Source organism: Balaenoptera musculus, chromosome 2 (assembly GCF_009873245.2).
Source record: "Balaenoptera musculus isolate JJ_BM4_2016_0621 chromosome 2, mBalMus1.pri.v3, whole genome shotgun sequence".
NCBI classification, from domain to species: domain Eukaryota; kingdom Metazoa; phylum Chordata; class Mammalia; order Artiodactyla; family Balaenopteridae; genus Balaenoptera; species Balaenoptera musculus.
The window spans coordinates 33,703,450-33,726,708 of NC_045786.1; the positions used below are offsets into that span (position 1 = coordinate 33,703,450).

At 53.6% G+C, this 23,259-nt stretch overlaps 1 protein-coding gene across 7 annotated transcripts in view; it reads left to right on the plus strand.

Annotated features, from left to right (window-relative positions):
* Positions 1-21,566, plus strand: part of ARNT2 (aryl hydrocarbon receptor nuclear translocator 2) — a 196,854-nt gene extending 175,288 nt beyond the window's left edge. For 3 of the 7 annotated variants that reach the window (XM_036844102.1, XM_036844099.1, XM_036844105.1), the window contains 5 exons: positions 49-148; positions 3,412-3,550; positions 4,258-4,423; positions 15,428-15,564; positions 17,172-21,566. In XM_036844102.1, coding sequence (XP_036699997.1) covers positions 49-148; positions 3,412-3,550; positions 4,258-4,423; positions 15,428-15,564; positions 17,172-17,270 — 641 coding nt within the window. In that variant the 3' untranslated portion in view covers positions 17,271-21,566. Of the gene's footprint in view, positions 1-48; positions 149-3,411; positions 3,551-4,257; positions 4,424-15,234; positions 15,405-15,427; positions 15,590-17,171 lie in introns of those variants that run through there. The other 4 variants (XM_036844101.1, XM_036844100.1, XM_036844104.1 and 1 more) reach the window with 4 other exon arrangements.
* The last annotated feature ends 1,693 nt before the right edge of the window (positions 21,567-23,259 follow it).

Sequence of the window (23,259 nt, forward strand, 5' to 3'; positions counted from 1 at the left end):
TGTAGGGCAGGAACTCCTCAAATGTGACCCTTGCTCTGCTTTTCCCAGCGGAGAAGAAGATGATGAGCTCAGCTTCTGCAGCAGGAACTCAGCAGATCTACTCCCAAGGAAGCCCATTTCCCCCGGGACACTCGGGAAAGGCCTTCAGGTACCTGGCGGGGGCGGGCAGCGGGGCAAGAGGGCAGGAAGAGGCCCCCCTGCCCAGTGAAGCCCTGGGTCTCAGAGCTTGGCTCTGTGTGCAACAAATACTACAGACCTCACTTCGTGCTTACACAGCCACATGCCCGGGCCAGGCTGAGGAGTCCAGTGTCTCAGGTTCTGCCCTGTGAGCCCTAGGTGAGTCACCGTAAATGCACGGTGTCGGTTACTTTATCTCGGCTGTGAAAGGTGCCAGCCACTGCGTCGTGTAGCGGTGCCTGCCGGGGAGAAGGGAGTGAGGTGGCCTCTAGCCAGGACCCAGAAGGGGCAGAGCTGGGGACACCTGACAAGGCAGCAGAAAGTGCCCTGTTCCCTGGTTCTGAGGCCGTGGCCAACTCCAAGGGGGAGAGGACAACTTGGCCCATCGTGCCGGGGGTCTCAGCCTAAAGGGCCACTCATGGGAGGTACAAGCAGGATGTCTGGCCTTCCCACAGCTTGGTTCTTAGCATCAGGGGCCTCTTGTCACAGAGGAAGCTGTGACGACACCACCAGAGGCAAGGCCTGGCTCCACTGCCTGCCGGGGAAACAGGAGCACGGGCTGGGAGAATGGCTAGAGGAGAGACCCGCAGCGTTCAGGGAGGGGGTGTGGGTACCCAAGTGAGCATCAGATGCCCCCAGACAACTAGGAGAAGCGTCTCAGATGCATGCCCAGGAGGACGGGGCCCCTCGTACAGCCCAACCTCTGGCTGACTTGGCCAGAGCTGAGTTTCCAGATGAGATGCAGGCAGGGGCCAAGACTGGGCAGGTGGGACCAGCCACCCCAGGGAGAGGTCCGGGCCGGGACTGCCCTCTCGAAGGGGATGAGGCTCATGCTTCCACACTGGTCCATGGACAGACCTCCTGGGGAAGCAGCAGGTCGCTCAGCAGCTGTGCCCTGGAACAGCAGCCTCTGAAATCTCAGGGTGGCTCTGACCAGCCCTGCAGCTGGGCCTCGCTGGATTGCAGCCTGTTCTGAGTCTCTGGGGAACCCTGGCCACAGGCAGCAACTCTCTGGTCTGGGGACAGGAGGACAAGACGACAACCCCCGGTGAGCTGCTCCTGAGCCGTCATCACTGCCGGTCACCCCGCTCTGCTGAGCGCTGGCCGAGGCTCCAGACTTCTGCCCTGCTGCTGTGTTACTCATGCACTCAGCACACGGTGACCAGTTGTAGTTCCGTGCCAGGCTGTGTGCCAGCCCAGGCCCGTGTTCATCGAGTCCTCATAACACTTGCTGCTCCCCCCCTACTCCCCTGCCGTCTGGACAGGGGGCAGCAGGGACGGAGCAGAGGCCAGAGGTGAGGAGGGACAGCCCGAGACAGCGTGGCAGGGGGCGGGAGGGCGGCCCAGAAGCAAAAGTCATGTGGCCACCTGCTGCCAGGGCGGGCACCCAGCCATCGGGGATGTGGTGAGCGGAGCCCGGGAAGCAGGAGAGATGGGGAGGCCTCGAGTCTGGGAGAAACAGAATGAGACCTCGGAGGCCTTGAATACCACGCCCGGGAGTTTGGACTCCATCACTGATGACTTGTGGGAGAAGAGGGACTTGAGGAAGCAGAGTCCTGGAGAAAGTTCAGGGTGGCAGGGGTCCGGGGGGCGCAGTGGAGGAGTGAGACGGTCCAGCTGGAGGTGCTGTGCCTGTGTGGACTGTCATCACGGAAACAGAAGAGCGGGGCGGGGTGGAGGGCTGTTACCAAGAAGGGAAGGCAGGCTGGTGTCTGGACGGCTGTGTAAGGAAGGAGTCCAGGGGGGACACCAGCCCCCGTGTGGAGCCTGGCACTGGGGAGGCACTCAGTAGATCCTGGTCTAAATGAGTGGATTAATTAATTAAAGAACGCGTGAGGCTTTACACCTGTGGGATGGGCAGTTTCCCGTAAATCTGCAGGGCCTGAGCTGGTTTGAGTGGGAAGGGCTATGGGATGAATGACCCTGAGCCCCCAGCAGAACGGCACAACTGTGGCAGCACATCCCTAAGTATGTCCCCAGCCCAAGTCCTGCTGTGGTCCCGTGGGCCCTGTGCATACGTTAGCCAGGGCACCTTTCCTAGGCCCCACAAGGCTACTGCCAGCTCTCCAATCAGTGCTGTGAGGGCACTGAGGGCCACCCTGCCCCAGAGAACTGTGATGAGAAAAGGCCCTCTGAGCTCACACATTCATCAGGAGAGAGAATGGGAAAGGAGTCCTGTGTTGAGTGAGGAAGTGCTTTCAGGAGGTTGGGAATGAAGTTCCCCTTGATCATGGTTAGTGTGGGAATGTCTTATCATCTTTGAGTTCTCCCTGTTTTAAGAGCGACCGGATAGCATGGAAAACATATTGTAATACAATTAGTGAAACGGTACCCAGTCTTCTTTACTGGTCTGTAACCTTCCTTTCTTTAAAACCTGGCTGAAAACCCACCTCCACCCAGGCCTTCCGTGATTAGCCCCCTTCTCCCCACGTGATTCGCTCGTGGGCACCCAGCACTCTGCCTGTGCGGAGCTGGCCCTGGGGAGGCAGGAGGAAGAGCCTGAAACGAAACCCAAGTCTTCCCCCGTCTCCTTATCTTTAATGAGCTTGTTGTATAATTGGCGGAACTGGGAAAACCTCACAGAAGCCGTGTCTAGCAGTGCAGCCAGCGCAGGCCTAGGGGCAGAGACAGCGGTCAGGGACTGAGCCTGCGGGAGGACAGGCAGAGAGCACGGGTGACACACACAGCGGGTGTCTGCTAAGGACTCATTGGATTCAACTGAAGATTCACTAAAGGGTCAAAAGAGGCAAACAGCAGTTTGCGCTGGGATGGGGGCAGACAGGTCCAGGCCCCACCCAGCAGGCTTCCACTGACACGCTCTTTTCTCTGAAAGCCTGTGGCCTACTTCCTGAATCCTTAAGCTTTATAGGTGCCCCAAAGGAACAAATTAACCAGAGCACAGACAGCAAGTTAACACCAAGACTGATTTTTATTCCAAGAAGCTGCTCTCTTGCTGGGAATCATCCGTTGAAAGCAAGAGACACAGAGGGGTGGGATTGGGGCTGCGTAGAGGAGAGTGAGGGTCAGACCCTGTGGGGAAAAAGAGGCAGCAGTGGTGGGTCGAGGGAGCCCTGGGGGAGAGAAGGAAGACCGGGGGCTCCCCCTGAGGGCCTTCGATCCAGTGATGCACTGCCCTGGTGGGAGAGAGCGGTGCACTCCGGGAGAGGTGGCCCGGGACAGGGCGTGTGGAGCTGGGGCGTCTCCCCAGGACAAATGCGTTTTCTTCCCTTGCAGTTCTTCGGTGGTGCATGTGCCTGGCGTGAATGATATCCAGTCCTCCTCCTCGACGAGCCAGAACATGTCCCAAATCTCCCGGCAGCTAAACCAGAGTCAGGTGGCGTGGACGGGGAGTCGGCCGCCCTTTCCCGGACAGGTATGGGTGTCGGTGAGGGCATTGCCCCCAGGTGCCCGGAGGGTGCAGAGCACCTGGGCTGTGCTTACTTTGCATCCCAGCTCTGAGAAGGGGCAGCGCTCTGAGCTGCAGCTGACCACCCCAGACACAGCCGGGCTCCCAGGAGCACTGGCCACCCTAAGGGTACTTTGAGGAACTGGGTCCCCAGCAATGGTACCGAGTCTGGTTTCAGCAGCCTTTTCTCCCGGCAGTCTCGGGGAAGTCCTGGGGAACCCGGGGGAGGGGCGGGCGCACAGAGGCCCTCCATCAGGAGCGAGCCCACCCCCGACTCTGGAGCTGCACTTCCCTGGCCCAGGAGTGCGTGAGAACGTCAGCACTGGGACACACGCGGCTCCCTGTAGCCACTGTGAGGACGGCCGTCCTCTGGGCTGAGGGGTCCTTGCCAAGGTCCCATAAGCAGAAGGCAGAGGACCTAGATCATTGTAGCCCTGGTGGTGAATTTCAACCAGACCCGCCCCAGAGATCCGGGGCCCGAGTGCTGTGGTTCTTGGGCCGGCACACAGTGGCCTGATCCCAGGCCTTGTGCCCAGCAGGCCCAGGAGGGCCTTCGGAGCCGCTCTCAGCCCAGGGCGGGACTGTCACTGCGGGTGGCAGTGACCAGCCCAGGCCGTGGGGCGGGGAGACCTGCAGCTGATGCTCTCCATCTCTGTGCTTCGTCCTGATTGTAGCCAATCCCCTCTCAGTCCAGCAAGACTCAGTCTTCTCCCTTCGGGATTGGAACGAGCCACACCTACCCGGCCGACCCCTCCTCCTACAGTCCTCTCTCCAGCCCGGCCACCTCCTCGCCCAGCGGGAACGCCTACTCCAGTCTTGCCAACAGGACTCCAGGGTTCGGTAGGTGGGGAAGGAGGGAAGGAATGCCTGGGAGATGCTTTCTGAACATTCTGAGTTTGGGGGTCTGAGCCCCAAGCTCCCAGAATCCTGGCACCAGGTCTGGAGATTTCCAAGCGCCTCTTCTCTCTGGCTATCTGGAGGCCAGTCGTGTCCCTAAGAGACTGGCTGCCCAGACCTCGGCTTTGTGGATTGACTTTATCATTTTCAAGGCTCTGGGACTCTACTCCCTTGCGCTGATGTCATCTGAATGCTATTTTAACCCTTTATGGCCCTTGGCAAGAACTTTTAAGTCGCCCAAGCCCAAGTCAAAAACCCTATAGTCCTATTTCAAAAAACTAGAGAAGTATAGGTTATAGGGATGACCAATGGTGTAAATAATAAACATTGTAAAGTTCACTTTTTAACATTAAAAGAGGGATCCTATCCCACGTAAGAACACCTTGCCTAGCTTTGTTTGCACAACCTCAGGCCATAAAGGGTTAAGTAACCACTCCCTGTGGTGCACTTCCCAGGAGCCCTTACCACTGCTCACCCTGCAGGTATTTAATGGACCCCCTCAGCATGTCTGCCAGGGTCAGGGTTCCATGTCACATGGCGGGGGCTCAGAAGGGACCGTGGGGCTGGCAAGAAGCCTGAGCTGGTGCCCATCTTCCCGTGTCCCCGGAGAGAGACAGCCAATAGTGTGCTCGGGGGAGGGAACATGAAGCAGAGCCCAAACATCTGAATTTCCATTTGAGTTGCAAGCTTCCCCTTAAGCCGTGTCAGCCTTAGGAAGGAGCTGTGCCTTGTTCCTAGCCCATACCTGGAGTTGGCAGCTATTCTCACGCCCTCTCCATCCCCACCACTAACAGCAGCACTTCTGGCCCCCTCAGCCCGAGGTCTCGAGTCTCGGGGCCCAGCATTTCCCGACTCCTTATCTGTCGCTCCCCCTTGGACTCAGCCGTCCCCTCAGCGTGAATCCCATTTCCTTGTAGCAGGTTCTCACATTCAGCTTTAAATATTCTTGCCAGATTATTTGGTGAGTTTAGAAGCACAGCGCCCTATTTCAGGAAGGAGAAGCCCTGAGGCAATTGCTTTCAAGTCAGCCAGGCCCTCAACGTAGACCCACCCTGAGGTTGGAAGTCTGGCTCCCAGGAGCACTCCCGCCTCCCTGCAGTTTCTGCATCCGGCTCCCTCACCTGGATATGGAGAGACCTCCCACCCTCCCCCACCCCCAGTCTCCTCCTGAAGGCTGGCCTTGGCACACGTGGCATGCAGGCACCTAGTCCTTCCTGGAAGCACAGGGCCCACCTGGCACTGACCTACTCACCAGGCCCTCCTGAGTGCCAGGCCCTCCTGAATGCCAGGCCTCCTGAGTGCCAGGCCCTCCTGAGTGCCAGGCCCTCCTGAGTGCCAGGCCCTCCTGAGTGCCAGGCCCTGGGCTGAGCCCTGGAAACAGAGGGAAGGAGACTTGGTTCCGACCAGCAGTGCAGACACGGAGGCAGGGGAGACTGATGGGAACAGGGAGATGGCAGGCCAGTGCTGGAGGTGCAGCGGCCAAGGTCTGCTGAAGGCAGGAGGGTCAGGAGAGGCTCAGAGGAGACCTGGCACTCACCCCGTAAGGCCTAGAAGCACCTCAGTGTGGCTCTAGCAAGAAAGGAGGGGAAGCTACCCCCTGCCCCAACGACTAGGGCCTTTAGCTCTGTGAATCTGTCTGGTCTCCACTTAGCAAATGCTAGGCCCTGAAGTGCCAATGGAGTTGGAACACAGAAAGGACAAAGCGTGGGGCTGAGGCCACCGTACAACCTGAAGACCAAGAACAGGATCACACAAACGGGGGTCGAGGCTCAGCAACCATTTTTACAGCTGCCGTCCAGCTATCTCACACTCGGATGATAACAATAATAATTATGACAGTAGCTAACTCTTACCAGATGCTTACTACGTGCCCAGCACTTTACACATTTGAGTTCACTTAAAGCTCATGGTAGCCCTATGAGGGAGAAACTATGATTATTCCCATTGCACAGATAAGTAAACTGAGGGACAGTGAGGTCAGATAACTTACCCAAGGCCTCACGGCTGGTCAGTGGTAGCATCATGCCTGTGGAGCCAGGTAGTGCCATCTGAGTCTGTGCTCCCATCACTACCCTATCCTGGCCGTTCTCTCTAATCCATCGTTCAGGGTGTCTTAGAGTTACGCGGGAATTGGATGCGTCCTAATTTATATTAATGAGAAAGGGGCTGGAACCCTTTCAATGAGTGCATGGAAGAGACTAAAAGAGAGAAAGTAAGGACTGAGAAGTTTCTTGGGGCCTTACCATCAATACCTCGTTTGTTAACCTCACACAAGCAGTTTGAGTGGGAAAGGACACAGTTGGCGTGTGTTTGGAAGCCAGCTCAGGTGGAGCGATGAGGAGGACCTTCAGCAGGGTGGGCGCCACAGTCATCTGTGATGCAAGGCTCCTGGAGGACAGCTCCCAGGGCAGGCGGGGGAGGCCCAGGCAGAGGGGTCAGAGTTCACAGCAGGGTGGAGAGCCATGGTGTGGAGGTGGCCTGGAGAGTGCGCGGACCATGGGATCTGTGGAGTGTGGGTAAAACAAGCAGCTCCTGCTCCAGAGGGCTTCAAGGGCATGGAGTCCTGGGGGAGGAGAGGGGGCAAGCTTCGGTTATGGTCAGAGAAGTGGGGGGCGTGATTAAGGAAAGGGTCTGAGAGGTGTGTTATTAACGACGATGGCTGCTCCAGAGCACGGAGGGGAGGGATGCAGGGAAGAGCAGATGGGAGTGGATGAGTGGGGAGGGAACAGAGCAATCTCGGTAAAAGGTCAGTTTCATTAATTATTATTATTATCATTATTTTTAAAGCCTGATTTCCTTTTTTTTAATATTAATTAATTAATTTATTTATTTTCGGCTGCGTTGGGTCTTCGTTTCTGTGCGAGGGCTTTCTCTAGTTGTGGCAAGCGGGGACCACTCTTCATCGCGGTGCGCGGGCCTCTCACCATCGCGGCCTCTCTTGTTGCGGAGCACAGCCTCCAGACACGCAGGCTCAGTAGTTGTGGCTCACGGGCCTAGTTGCTCCGCGGCATGTGGGATCTTCCCAGACCAGGGCTCGAACCCGTGTCCCCTGCATTAGCAGGCAGATTCTCAACCACTGCACCACCGGGGAAGCCCACATTAATTATTAAATAAATATGAAACCATTAAAACAGCTGGTGGTGTTTGCATTTGCAGTGAACATACCCTGGCCTGGTAGGTGCAGATCTGAGTGGCTTCCCCGCGCCTCCGCGAGGGCATGGGTGAGACAGCTGTACCTCGGGGCCTGTTGGTTGGGCCTGAGGGTTACAAGCAAGGCAGCCTGGAGAAGACCACACCCCATGAAGCCTTACCTTGTTGAAGGTGTATCCACCACAGGACACACAACCTACTGGGGGTAAACAAACTTGCCAGAGGCTGTGGGCTGCAGCAGGTCTGCAGAAGCAGCCTGGCAGCTGGCAGAGACACTGGCTAGAGGGCGCAGGTGGACCAGAGCCAGTGGACCCACCCACCAGGTGGCTGAGGTTTCAGGGAGAGCGCCGGCAGGGTGGAGCTGGCCTGCAGCCCTCTGGGTGATTGAGGATGCTTGCTGAAGCATGAGTGCCCCTGGGCCTCCTGCACGCTGCTGGTAGACACACGCCAGGCAGAAAAGCCACCCGAACCAGAAGACAAGCCACTTCCTCTGTGCCCGGCCTGTCTCTCCAGCTCCCTCTATTGACAAAGCCTAACATTGCACCAGCTAGCAAAGGAGAAATGTTTACAGGGTCCAGTTCCCATTTCACGAAGCAGGGCAAAGAAGGGTGGATCTAGAGGTTGGAGGCATTCAAATGGTAACTGCCAAAGATTTATACGATGCGAATCCCTGAATTGGTTAGTTCTCTGTTTCAACTACCCTCAGGCGTCTGCTTGTTGATATTACCGTGTTTCTAGGAGAAATGCAGGGAGCCACGCAGACAAGTTGCTCAAAGAAAGTGGTTCAGAGGTGCTGTGGCAGGCCAGGCTTTCATTCCCTGACTTGGCTCAAGGGCTGCATATATGCCTTTTCAGGGCTGGGGCTAACTTACATTATTGTCGTACCACTGTGCTTCCTGATGTAATAAGTTGGCAGACACAAGCGTGTCCATTGCTTCTCATTTGTTCCCCATATGCCTTTCAGTTTAGGAAGAGGTAGCTAAAGTATCTCATTCCCGTATAACACAAGTCACAGCTGGCCTAGCAGATTTACCTTGGAGAGGAAGATTGAAAGAATATTGTCATTCCAGAAATGTCGGAAGATTCTTTCAGGGAGAAATAGGATGAATAATTAGGGATAGGGAAGCAGGGTAGGATAAGCACTATGAGAGAGGGGATTTCAATAACCCGAAATGTTTGCAGGCACCCTGTCCCTCTTACTCCCCAGCTCCCGCCCCCAAAACTCAGTCCTGGGAATTCTTCAAATTCTGTAATTTGAGGGAATTATAGACCATCCCACCCTTACTAGTTAGTGATGAAAACACACGATCTTAACCAGAAATCGTGTGAAGCACGTGATCCTTGTTGTGAGGTGCAGCTGGAAGGCGCTCATAAGAGGATAAGCTGCCCCTTTGGTGCTCTTTGCTGGCTTTATGCAGCAGGGCTTCTGAGCTGCGGTGCTGTGGACACTTGGCCCCAGGTGATTCTTTGTTTGTTCATGGAGGGTGTTTAGCAGCACCCCTGGCCTCTGTCCCCCGTTTATGACAATGGGAAATGTCTCTAGACATTGACAATTGTCCCTCCAGGGTGAGGGGGCAAAATCATCCCTGCTTGAGAGCCACTGAGCTAAACCCAACCACTTAGGACCTTCAAGCGAACGTTGACCCTTAGGGCAATTTCCAAATCAGATGAATCTCACCGAAAATGTTAGTTAGCAAAAGTGAAATTATAACGTTGAGTGCCAGTGAATTTTTTTTTTTTAAGGAAGTTGTCATCCCCTTCCCTCTACAACCTAGAAATCTACAAGCTCCTCAAGATTCTGACTTTTGGTTTGAAAGCCCACCCAGTTGGCCTAGATAGTAGCAGCCTAAAAATATATTCTATTTGGACCCCTGGGCTGGCAGGTGGCTCAGGCATCCAGCCAGGACGGTAGCAGCCTAGGCCTTGCTCAGGAAGCCCACAGAACACAAGAAACAGAGCATGGCTAGAACCTAGCTCATGGTTTGCAGCCATATACGTGGCTTTGGGAGCAATAAGGCAACACAAGGATGTTGGTTAACACTGGGGCTTTTTCCAGAAAGAAACTTGTGGGTGCATCTCGAGGGCAGGCCACGAACATGCCCTGTTCACCATCTGTCTGCAGGCAGGTCAGTCAGGGCCAGGGTTTAGGCTAAGACCTCACACGGCTCTGTCATCTGGGAGAGGTCATGTCGTAGTTATTACTCATTATTTAATCAGAGAGGTCACTAATGCAGCTCAGGAAAAATTTCAGTAGCAGAGACTGAATGGAGGGCTTTCCCCATTAACTCTCCCACCACATGGCCGGGAAACTCATCCTGCAGATCGTCTTTGGATGTAATTTTCTCCAGGAAGATGCAGATTAAGTTAGGTCTTGCTCCTTTGTCCCTCCACACTGCCCATGCTTCCCCTATAAGCACTCTTAACAATTCCAATTGCCTAAGTACTCATCTTTCTTTCTCAATGGGTTGGACCATTGCAATCCATTGTATCCCCAACACACTGCTCAGTGTCAGGTACATAGTCAGGGTTCAGTATGAAAGCTGCATTTATCAAACGAATGCACGTGGGCTTCAGTGTCAGAAAGGTTAGATTCAAACCCTGCCTCTGGCATTTATAAGCTAAATGAGTTGAGCATATTTCTTCACATCTTTGAGCCCCGGTTTCTTCATCTGAAAAATGTGGAAGATGGACCCATCTCTTAGAGTCAGAGTGAAGAAGAAATGAAATAATGTCTAGAAAGTACCCAGCACGATGCCTAGCACATAGTCAGTACTCCAAAAATACTAAGTCGTTTCCCTCCTTCCTTAACTACTTTATGCTGTTTCTAAAGCAATCCAGTTAATTGATTTTTTTCTGTTGCACACATTTAAGAAGAGCGCTTCCCTCCCCAGAAGTTTAAGAATTTTTATTCTGAAATCTTGTCCCTGTAATTAATAGAATCACCCCAGATACAAATGGAGAGCTAATTTTCCTCTAATCTTCACCCCCACTCCACCCTGCCCTGTCTCTGGCTGTCACCGAGGAAGACTGATGAGAGAATGTGTTTTTGTTTCATTATAAGTCAGCGATGTCCAGGAAGCCTCAAAGGGGAATAGAAGTAAAAGTGAACAGAATGTTCATGTTTCTGCCTTCTTCTCCCCTCTTTCCCTTCCTTTTTCCATTCCTTTATTCTTGCCTTCAGCAGATACTTATTGAAGCCTCCTTTATTCCAGGCAGTATACTCAGTAAGGCCTGGGACAGACGTAGATAAGATCTCTGGCCTTAAGTTACTCACGATCTGGGGATGAGTCAGTGTAGCGTGATGGGCAGCATCCCGAGAGACAATGCAAGTGCTGCAGACGAGCGAAGAAGACAGAATGACTGAGGGAATCCGTCGTGCAGGGTCACGTTCAGTCGGGACTTTGAGCATGAGTAGATTCCTGCAGGCACAGAGCAGGGGAAGGATGCCCACGACGGAGAGACCACAGGTGCAACAGCACAGAGACGGAGCGGTGTGCAGTGTTTGGGGCGGGGGGTAAGTCTACAACGGCATGTGACTAGGGTGAGAGGGGCTGGGGGCACAAAGAAGGGGGAGATGGGGTTTGAAAAATAGGAACCATATGCCGAAGGCTCGAGTGTGCCCACTATGAGGGACGTGGACGGTGGGGGACTGTGTTTTTTTGTTTTGTTTTGTTTTGGCCGTGCCACGTGGCTTGTGGGATCTTGTTTCCCGACCAGGGATTGAACCCGGGGCCACGGCAGTGAAGGCACCAGGTCCTGACCACTGGGCCGCCAGGGAACTCCCATGGGGTGGGGGGGGGGGTGCGGCGAGGGGAGACTGTGTTAGTTTCTAAGCAGCGGATGCCGTTGTAGGAAGACCACCCCGGTAGCTGCGTGGGTCTGGGGGAGATTGGGTGCTGGCCCGGCTCGGAGCACTGGTGGCGGCTGTGAGAATGGATGGAGGGAAGGAGACTGGGCGGAGGGGCGTTAGGGGATTGGGGATGCAGCAGAACCCAGTGAGTGACTGGGCGTGAGGGGTGGGTGAGAGCAAGGAGTTGACAGGCGTGGTGTCCCCGTCTGGGCTGTCCCAGGAGGTGGGACGATTGTTTTAGGCGTGAGGGGTCCAAGGTGTCTGCCATACTGTTTAGACACGTCTCCTAAGGTGGATAGATGGACCCAAAGCTTAGGAGAGAAACTGCGCTGTAAACACCACCAGAGATGTGAGATGTGAGTCTGCCACTCCCAGGTCCTCCTTTCACGCCCCTCAGCACAGCCAAACATCAGTCCACAAGTCCTGGCGCCTCTTTCTCCAGAATACCTCAGATCCATCCACTTCTCTCCACCTCACGTCTGTTGCTACTGTCACCTCCTGCAAGGATTACTCCTGCAGCCTCATGCTACCTGGGCTTCTTCCCCCTCACCTTGTCCCCTCGTCCACTGACAAGAGTGACCTTCCCAAACGTGAAGGTCTGTGTGTGACGCACCTCAGCTTAAGAGCCTTCAGCAGTTCTCTGCTGCCCTCAAAATCCGTCACCCTCATGGTGTGGGACCTGACCCCTGGTGTGCCCTCCAGCCAGGTCACACTTCTCCGGGCCCTTTGGCATCCGGAACCTCCTGTAGGTCCCTGGGTGGAACGGACCCTCTTCACTGCCACTTCTTGTACAGACTGATCCTTGTGTCTGGAATGCTTTTTAACCCCACCTCCAAACCTTACGCCTGGTTGACTACTAACTATTCCCCTTCTGCTCTCAAGTGAAGTCTCTGAAAAGCATTTTCTACTTGCCATAACTCATACTGAGGGATAACTAGGTTAGGTATCCCTCCTAAGAGGTTTTGTATTCCAGCTCTGCTCAACCTTCTTATAGCAGCTTACAACTGGATGGACATAGCTGCTTACTCCTCTCCCCCGACCATGCTGTAAGCTCCTCGAGATAGGAACTGTCTTGTTTCCCAGTGTATGTACAATACTTGCCTGGAGCCTGGGTCAGAGTAGGAGCTCGGGAAATATCTGTGCAATGAATCAATCAATCAGTTAGTTCATGGGGATAGAAGAGGTTGCCCCCATCTTGTCTGCTGATCAAAGGGAAGGCCTAACTCAGACCTCTGCATTCAGCCCATGTTAAGGGGCAGAGACATATGTAAGAACCAGGGGGCACCTGACAAGGAGTGGCGTAGGAGGTGGTGGAACCAAAATCAGATGTAGTCGGAGAAGTCAACCAAACAATTTCGAGAAGATGGTGGTCATTAAGTGTTGATACCCAAGAGAGCTTAACAATGAGAATTGAATTTGAATTTCTGTTGGGTTGGGCTCGGATATACAGACTTGGCTGCAGAGTGATTGCAGAGCGTGGAGGAGGGAGGGAAAGGTGAGAAGATGCTGTGTGTATGGACAGCAAAGGGAAGGAGAGATAGACATGGAGCTTGAGGAGCATGTATTCGTCTGCTAGGGCCGTCATCACAAGATACCACCAGCTGGGTGACTTGCACAACAGAAACTTATTTTCTCACCGTTCTGGAGGCTGGAAGTCTGAGATCAAGATGTCAGCAGGGTTGGTTTCTTCTGAGGCCTCTCCCTTTGTCTTGTGGATGGCCACCTTCTCCCTGGGTCTTCACATGGTCTTCCCTCTGTGCCTGTGTCCGGATTTCTTCTTCTTATAAGAACACCGGCCATATTGGATCAGGGTCCACCCATATGAGCGCATCTCACCTTAATTGTCTCTTTTTTAAAAATATTTATTTATTTATTTTCCTGCGTCGAGCCTTAGTTGTGGCATGCGGGATCTTAGTTCTGGCACGCGGGCTTCTCTCTAGCTGTGGCGCATGGGCTCAGTAGTTGCATTGTGGCACACGGGCTCTCTAGTTGTGGCATGCGGGCTTAGTTACCCCGTGGCATGTGGGATCTTAGTTCCCCAACTAGGGATCGAACCCACATTCCCTGCATTGGAAGGTGGATTCTTAACCACCGGACCACCAGGGAAGTCCCCTTAACTGCCTCTTTAAAGGCCCCTTCTCTGACTACAGTCACAGTCTGAGATACTGACGGCTGGACCTTCCACATATGAATTTGGGAGACACACTTCGGGCCACGTAGGAAGGCAGAGTGGAGAGAATTAATTCATGACGGGCATGACTCCAGCGGGGAATCACTGTGGCAGGAGGGTCCTGGAGGAAGCCGGAGGGCTCCTGAGAGGCAGTCGTCTCTGAATATGCGAGGACAGTCCTCATGCTGTGCCCCAGCCTTGCCTTCAGCACAGGTGGCTGTGTCCATCCGTCCTCCCTCCGGGCAACAGGTGGCCCAGCTTGTGCTTAGCCTCCTGGGCCTCCAGGATGGGGGCCGAGTGTCTGTCCGGTGGGGCTTCCCTCACTGCGCCAGCTGGGGCTGCTGTGCATTTAATCTTGCCACACCAGGCCTGTTCTAGATTGTCCCATTCCGAAACTGGGCCAGGAGACGTGATTCTATGAAAGAGTTCCTCCTGGCCCAGGGAGTCTCATGAGAGAGTCTTAGGTAAAGGCGTTTCAGCAAAGCCACACACATTTTTTTTAAACAACAGAATCCTACATACACGATAGATTTAAACCCCTCTTGTGCTGAAATAGGGAATCGTATCCTTCCCTGATTTTCTAAACCCCTTTACCAACTGTGATCGTGCAAAGCTTGAAAGGCACCAGTGGTGAAGCATTCGAGGGAGTGTATGTCTTATTAAAGCCGTTTATGTCTCAGGCAGCAGGTGAGATGTATGTGTCAGAGAGAGAGGGATTGATTCTTCCCCCTGCACACTGTCTAGCCTTCCCCCAGATTAACCCAGTGCCCACTCAGCAGGTGGTGAGTAGGGTCACCTGTTGGAAGAACAAGTGGAGCCACGATGGGGCCTGTCCTGCCACCCAGAGCTTGACAGTGAACCCATTGCCTCCAAAATGTTATTCCATGGTTTGGAACAAGAAAAAGTTCCTGTGGTTTTTTTTTTATACACCTTAGGATAAACTACCCCCCTCGGGTTGAATCTTTAAATGTTTTAGATAAAATTCTGCTCATTTTTCTCAGTTTCTGTTTTTCCATTGGGTATTTCTTGTAAAGTGTAGACAGAAGCAAGGTTGCTCTCACTTACAAATTATAATTTGCTGATTCCCACAAAGAGACCTGTCTTCTTGTCTAAGCTGCACCCAAATGCCTTTCCTCCCAAACCAGTGGTGCTGAGAAACCCTCAGCTAAAGAGATGGGCAGAAAGGGCCGTGGCTCTTGGCCCCCGCGGAAGGACCTTGGGGAACGCCACACGTGGCTTCAGCCCAGTTGCCCAAAAGGCAGCGAGGCTGCCGGAGGTCAGGGCTTGCTGAGTGAGGCTCTTCCTCTGTCAGGGCCAGGTTCCTTTAAAGATCAGCCTGTGAGCCGAGGGGCATCCGGAGTGGCAGGGACCGCCTCTCCCTTCTCGCGCGTGTCCAGGAGAGGGCTGCTCTCAGCCACAGAGAGGCCCCACGGAAGCAAGCCTCCAGCAGTGATCACAGAGGGCCGAGGGCTCTGAGGCTTAAGGCCCTGGTCACCCGGCAGGTGCGCGCGGGGAGAGCCACCCTGTCTGCCCAGTCCCTGCGCCATTCGGCAGAGAGCCCCCTTTCCTGTTTCACCCATCCAGCTCTCGGGTGCACAGCCAACTTCTTATCTATCAGCCAGCGTGAGCGAGAGGGGGACGGCGAACACAGTCAGCCAGCCCTGGATGGAACGCGCCTTTCAGAAATGTGGGACCCTCTGGGCTGCAGTGGTTCTTAGGTCTCCCAGAGCCGCGGGATGGCTTTTAAAGGAAGTGTCCTGTGCGTCGGATCTTTCAGCTGAAAGTGGACAAGGTAGCGGGCAGTTCCAAGGGCGGCCCTCGGAAGTCTGGTCGCAGTGGCAAAGCCAGCACCACGGACAGCAGAGCGGGGAGCAGCACCCCCACCAGCAGCCCGGTCAGACTGAAGTGTTCCAGGTAAATCAGCGAGCACCGCCTTCTCGTAGGTACCGCCGCCTCTCTCTGCTTCCTCTCCCCCTCGGTCTCTGCCTCCCTGCCACAGCGAGACTGTGAGTGCTGGCCCCTCCCAGGGAAGGTAGTAGCCCCGACTCGAGGGGGGCCAGGGGTAGGAGGCTCGGCTCCTCTCGTGAGCTCCGCGCAGGTATTGCTGGTTGAGGCTGCCTGGGCGCCTTGCCACCCTTGAGTTTTTTGAGCCATTCCTGGTCCACCCCTCGCGCCTGGGGCAGCCCTGACCTAAGTGTGCAGCGGCAGTGGACACCGCCGGCAGCCCCGCGGCGCAGGACTCAGCCCCTTCGGGGTGTTCGGAGCCCCACTTTTCAGCCAGAAAAGTTCTCACTGGGGAAAGGCTCCTGTTGGGGGCATGAACCGGCTGAGGCTCCATCCACCCTACCAGGTCTTCATGAGGGAGAAACACCTCCTAACAAGAGCCCCAGGTGCCTTCTGTCATGTCCCAGAGCCTGCCCCGCAGAGCAAGGATGGGGGAGGAAGCACCTGGTGGTAGGGCTCTGAGACCCGCAGACTGTGATCCCCCTTCTCAAGGGAGAGCTTTCCGTTTACCCAACCCTCGTCCCAAGCACCTTTCCCACCAGGTCGAGCAGCATCTTCAGAGACAAAGGTCTAGAACCCAGATGTCACTCCAGGTCCCCAAAGGGGCAGAATCCTTTTACATATGCAGAGAGGTATCCTGACCTATAATGATCAGTCCCTCCTTCCTCCATAAGGCTCAGCCCTGGCCCATCCTTATGCCTCACAATTGCCATGTAAGGCAGAATTCCCAAACCTGGTTCTTCATGGTCACGATGCTAAAAAGAATTCTTGGTCAGAGAAGTTTGTGAAACATGATTAAACAGAGTTATTCGGTTTCTTGACTGCAGGACTTATCAGAGCCTTTATTACACTAACGAGGACTGAGGATTTCTAGGAGGCAGGCAAAGTATACCTTGTTTCCCAAACTCATTTGTCCACAGAATTCTTTCCTCCCAGAGTATCTCATGGGCCAAGAATTGGACACAACACACTTTGGGAAATTTGCCATAAGGGATTGAAATATAGCTCCTCGGATTTTCTGGATGGGTAGTCTGAGGCCCAGAGAACTTGAAGGACTTGTTAAAGGTGAAGTCTAACCATGCAGGGATTTGGCCTTGCCCTAGATATACACAGTGAAGACAGGCCACTCAGCTGTTTACGCACGCAGCCCTCCTTTTGCCCCTCCCCGTGTTGCAGTGCTGTTGCATTTTGATCGTCGGTTGTATGTACCTTGCTTGGCACCAAGCTGGGTTCTCCCCACCAGTGGGCCTCTCGTCCGCCCTGTGTCCTGGCTCCGTTTTAAATAGAGAAAGGTCGTGTCCTGATGTTGTGTTTGTGTGCTGGAATGACAGCTTCCCGGGATCTCAGACATTTGAGGACCGTCTCAGAGCATCCCTCAGGTGGCCGGTGGCGTGCTCCTGGGCCGCCCCCTTAGAGAGATGACCGTGAGGGTGGCTGGCCGGCTGGGCTCCCGGGACGTGCCGGTGCCCAGGAGGGTGAGCCCACTCCGCTGCGCTGTCTTGTCTTCTCTCCTGCAGGACATGCTGCCCATGCCAGGGGATCCAACCCAGGGGACCGGCAACTATAACATCGAAGACTTTGCCGACCTGGGCATGTTCCCGCCGTTTTCTGAGTAGCTGCGGACAGAGCGAGGCTTCCACCAGGCAGTGCCCCCCATGCTGTGACATCGACGCCCACGTGCACGGGGCCCCCCCGCTCCCTGCTTGCCCTGCCGCGGGACCCCCCAGCAGAAGACATCTCGCCCCCCGTGTTCCCCTCACTGCCATGGTGTTGCTCAGCTTCTAACCCACAGCTGCAGCTGCGCGGCCACCGACCAGGAGCCCGGTAGACGTCGGGGGCTGGTTGTATTTATTGTATTTTACCTGTCTGTGCTTGGGAGGCGAGCCCATTGGGTTCTTAAAATCTGGTTGTGAATAATCTCATATTAGACAATTCTCATCTGTAAAAAGTTCCGTTACAGCTCGGAGAGCCCAAGCCGCACCCTCAGGCCTGCCCAGGAAGCTGGAATCTGGTTTCTTCTGGCCTTTAACTCCTGTGTCGGGGTGGGGCTTAGGGGGTGTTGGGGAAAGACGTGAGCAGGGTGCACAGGCTTTGTTCTCGGAGCCGGAGAGGAGGAGCCTGGGGACACCGGGGGTGGGGGACGCCGGCTCCTCTGGGCCCTGTCTCAGCCACGTCTGTCTGTGCATCCGTCGTGCCGTGAGACGTGTGTACTTGGTGCAGTGTGATGTGAATCCTTGTCCTGATGGATGTGTTGTGCCCCGTGTCTGTCGTGTGCGGCCACAGTGAGGGTCTAGAATCCAGGGCGTGTGGCAAGAGTGACATCCCGGACGTGCAGCCCCGTCCAAGCTGAGCAGGACCCCCTGTGGCCGGAGGAGGCAGGGCCCAGGGTCTGGGCGCCGGGCGGACAGGCTGAACTGAGCAGACGGGCACTTGATAGTGTCACCCTGGCCGGGAGCTGCTCACTTTGATGGGTCAGTTGTTTGGTCCAAGCCCCCCGTGTGCAGATTCAGAGTCCACGAGAGTGCCCACCCTTTCCTCTCTGTGTCTGAAGAGCAGCCTCTCCTGGTTCCGCCAGGTTTTCTCGTCCTTGCCCTGTTGGCGAGAGCCGGGCTTTGTCCCCGCCCGACGGCTGCAGGGGGCACCCCTTGAGCTCACAGAGACCCTGGCCCCCATGGGAGTGTGAGGGGGGAGGGCAGGGCGCCCAGGCCTCCCGGTCCTTCTGTGCCACAGGGTGCTTTCCTGGGACCAACCTCTGGAGATGACTGAGGGGTGAGCCCTGTGCGTGGAGGTGGGAGCTCTGAGACGTTCCCCACCAGGCCGCCCGAGCCTTCTCTCCCCAGCCGGCTGGGAACAGTGGCTTCTCGGGGGGCGGAGGCGGGGCGGGGGTTGGTGAGGATTGCGGGACCCCGGCTCCAGTTTTGGTTCCAGCTCTGGTTCTGCCGCAAACTCGCCAGGGCCTTGAATTCCTCAGGTGGTCTCAAGACAGAGTAAGAGCTGACTTCTAGAAGCTTCTACCTGGCTGACCTCTGAGCTCCCGGTCCCTGGCTTGCTGTGTTTCCCTCAGATTTGAGGAGATCAGTTTAAGAATCCATCCCTCCATTTTTACTTACCTCTGCCCCTCGCATGCCCTTGACGCTAAGGAAGGAAACTCTCGCGTTCTCTTCCTTTCCTAATGGTCACCCTCCTGTCCTGCATCAGCATCCCATCAGCTCACCGACTCCTAAAGGGGAGAAACGCTGCCCGTGCGTGGCTGCCTCGGGGCAGGTGGAGGAGCCCATGCACGGGGAAAGCCTTCCCTTCCGGCCCACCCCTGTCAGGCACCTGGCTGGGAAACGACCCTTGTATCCCTCGTTCCGTAATTCTGATGGGCCAGGTAGAATGGAGTTGCTTCTGGGCTGCCTGAGCGGGGAGTGAGCCTGGCCTGCAGGAAGGAGCCGGGGGACGGGGTTTGCTCTCATCCTCTGAAAGTTCTGCATTAAAACCCCAGCCCTGGCTGGCGTCCAGAGGGGGTGTGTGCTCAGTCCTGCCTGGAGAGCTCCAGCGATGAAAGTCCACCATTGTCCAGGAGAATACCTTTGTCCGGTAGCTTTGTGTGATCTCAGTTTCTAGGCTCTAAATTAACACTGACTGTACAGTTTCTAGAGTGGCTCTTAATCCTTTTGTATATAGTGGTGATTGGACGTGGGGTTTAGACGCACATGATATCCTTTTACCCTTAGGAGCCTTTTGGCTTCTGGGAAAATGGCAAGTGGCTGAAACTCCACACACCCTGTCAGTACCAGACCCAGAAGGGGCTCCCGGGCGTGCCCTGCCCCTGGGGCCACCTCTGCCCACCCCTACCCCCAGCCCTGAGCTTGCCCCAGGCGGTGGGCTTAATTATTTCCCAGAAAGGCACAAAAATAGCTTTTGGATCAAAGAATGGTTTCTCAGTGAAATGAAAATGGACTTTTTGTGGCTTTTAGTCTCTGAGTTTGGAAGTTTGACGGGGGATGGGGGTACGTTTGTCTTTCCTTCTGGTTTCGGAGGGCACTTGGGGATTTTCTGAGGGGCACACACTGGTCGGCACGCCGACTAGGCCCAGCCCATCTGGGCTGTGCTGGGTGCCGAGGGGATACAAAAGGACAGAGGAGGACAGCCTCGCCCCCAGGGACCTTTCATCTACTTCACCCACTTACACAGCATCTAGGGTGAGGACCACTCAGTTCTTGGTCCTAGAAGGCGAGGATTCATGGGCAACTGAAAGCCAGACATAAAGGGGGAGCATCGTGACTAAATAGGCCCAACCTCCCCCTTCCAGCTTTGTGCCCGGAGCCCGCGGCGGGTGTCTGACTGCAGTCTGACCCGCAGCTCGAGTTCTCTGTTCTCTCTATTCCCCATTCCACTCTTTGGTTGTGATTCTTAGAAGCCACCATGTGGCCACGAAGGAACAGAGAAGACCGAGAGGATCCCACATCCGAGGGATTCTCTCCCCAAGGAATTTTAAGACAAACTGGAGTGAGAATTAAAGCCCTAGAGGGTCTAATTACCCCAGTTTGCAGAAGAACCTCCCTCGCCAGTCCCGCCCAGCCAGGAGGCCAGGATGCCCACGGCCCCTGCGTCGGCGTGGCCTTCGGCCCTGATCCCTCTCCTACTGGAGACGGAGGCAAAGCTGGGCTGGGAAGGCGAGCGGCACCTGGGACTTTGGCTCTGGGACTCTCTTCCTCACTCACACCTCATCTCACAGCTACTAGGCCTTCGGCTGGCTTTCCTTAGGCTGAGCAAGCAGAAGGCTTTCCACCCAGAAGGGCCGGGCAGTGGCTGCCTGAACTATTGGTGAGGACACAGACGCCGCCACGCTGAGGCTCGGCCTGGACTTGGTTAGGGAACTGCGACAGTGGCTCCGGAGGTTCTAGAACACCCTGCCTCTGTGTTGCTCCCCACTAGCTTTGTCTTTAGTTTTGGTTTCAGGGAGCAATAGAGCATCACAAACAGCCGCATTCTTCTCTGCTTCCCGGTTTATCAAATTCAACCCTTCTGTTGTTTCCTGAATACCTGTTGCAACGAGTAGGATTCTGGTAGCTGATGGAACTGACATCGGGGAGCGTGGATCTCCTGTGCCAATAAAGAGACCGTGTTTCCCCAGACGAGCCACCCTAGACACTATCAGTGCTGCGGCCGGGCTTGGCCGAGAGATGAGTCAGGCCCCGGGGAAATGAGTGCGTTCCCTTCCGGCCACATCAGTACCTGGGCCAGCAGATGAGCAGTGAGCCTCTCCCCGCTGGGCCCACCTGCTCCCTAACAGTTACGACCTGTCATATTAGCAAGACCAAGCCGGTCACCTAACAGCTCTAGCCAGTAACAAGTCAGGATGGAAATGCTCCTTGTTCCACTAGAAAGTATGGGTTTGGTCATGAGGTCGCTGTGTCCTGACTTGCCAGGACAGCCCAACTTGTCCGTTCCAACCCTTCCCCCCATGCCAGATCCTCATCTTGGATATGAAGGGAACTGGCTGTCCTCCTTTTCCTCAGCTGCCTGGCGTCTGGGGCAACTTGAAGCGATATCACACCACGATGCAGGCACATTTTCACATGTAGGTGTGGCTGGGTCTTGGGGCCAGAGCCTATGGGCCAATGACTGTGGAGGTGGGAAAAGGGAGGTCTCACAGGAACAGGGCAGCTTGCTTCCAGTAACAATCTCATTTTCCTTCAAAAGCGAGAGAGTTCACAGATGAGCTTCAGTGGACAATTTAAGCACTTAATCGTTTCTCTTTTAACCTTTCTTCTTATGAATGTGAACTGTGCTGTGGATAAATCATCATTTGTATTTCTTGAATGTTCTCTATGACTAACAGTTATTAAGTCAGTTGTGTATATGTGTAACTAATGTAACTGCCTTTTAAAATTTCATTACAATAAAAATGGCTTTGCTCTGAACGCTGAATAGCCCAGGCCAACTTTGTAATTGAACAATTCGTAGAACCTACTCTTGGAGTTTGGGAGATTATCTCGTATTACGCTTCCTAAGGGCTGTGTTGTGTTGTAGCCAGGAAAGGGTGTAGAATACACATATGCTAAAGAGTGACTCTGTCAGGGGGTCTAGCTATGTAAAATTAAAAAAGAAACTAATAGGTCTTGGCTTTGTATGTTAGGCAAGGCCCTCTAGAAGGCTCTTTGCAAATGCAGTTTTTATTATCATTATAAACCTCTGCTATGTGGATATGATTCCTGATTTATAGATTAAGAAACTGGGACTCAGAGAAGTTAAGTGACTTATCTAAGAACACACAGGAAGGAAATGACAGAACCAAGATTTGATCTTAGGTCTCATTACAAAACCCTGTATATACTGTCCTCTTCAAACACTCTACAGTAATTATTTCTTTTTAAAATTCTCCCAAAATTAAATTAGTATTTTAATATGCTCAAACTTCTAGTAAATGCTTACAGAATCTAACCTTCTCTGTTGAAAGAAGACCATTTGGGTTCTAGCAAAATGGCAGACTAAAATCACTTGGAAACTCTTTTCCATCAAACATTTAGCATTGTTATTTTTTACAGCTTTATTGAGCTACTACTGACATAAAAGAAACTACACATATTTAATTGCACACGGGAGGTGGGAATTCCCTGGCCGTCCAGTGGTTAGGACTTGGTGCTTTCGCTGCCATAGGCCCAGGTTCAATCCCTGGTCGGGGAACTAAGATCTAGCAAGCAACACGGCGCAGCCAAACAAAACAAAAGCAAGTACTACAGGGAAAGTAAGTGCGGAACAGGAAATTAAGGTGACGATGTCCATCCGATTCCAAGTTTTGAGAAGTGGTGCACACACCCCATCAGCAGATGATTGTGGTTATTTAAGAAGAAAATATTTTTAAAAATAAAATAAATGTAGACAGGAGAAAATTTTGCGTCCTTGAGTTAGGCATAGATTTCTTGGATACTAGAACAAACGCATGACCTGTAAAAGAATAAAATGACAAATTGGACTTTAAAAATTCAAAGGTCACAAACGTGTATTTAAATGACAAAACTCATGAAATTGTTCACTTAGGATGGGTTCTTTAAATTATGTTTTGCGTAAATTATGTCTAAATTAAGTGGATGTAAAAATCATTGCAGGAGAGTTTTCTGTGGAATTTGACAAAGTGATCCCCAATTTCCTATGGAAGAAGAAGAAGAAAAAAAAAGAATAGCCAATACATTTTAATATGATATTTTAGAAAAAAGAAGAGAAAGAACGAAGAAGAAGAGAAGGAGAAAGATGGAACATTCAAACTACGAGGCGCCTGGAAACATCATAATTAAAAGTGTGGATTGGCATAGAGATAGAAAACTAGATCCATAGAACACTGCAAAGAACCTAGAAGTACACACATTCAGAAAAGAGAATATTTGGTACACGTGCCACTGAAGCGAGCCGGAGACTGTTATTTGCAAGCGTCAGCATTACATATCATGGCGACCAGACAGACTTCCAATAAATGGTGCTGGGGAAAAGCACATAGGAAAAGAAGTAATTATACGCTTATCTTACACAATATACAAAAGATAAATTCCACACAGATGAAAACATCTGAGTGTTAAAAAGCAATATATGTAAAATATTTAGAAAAAAATCTAGGAAAAT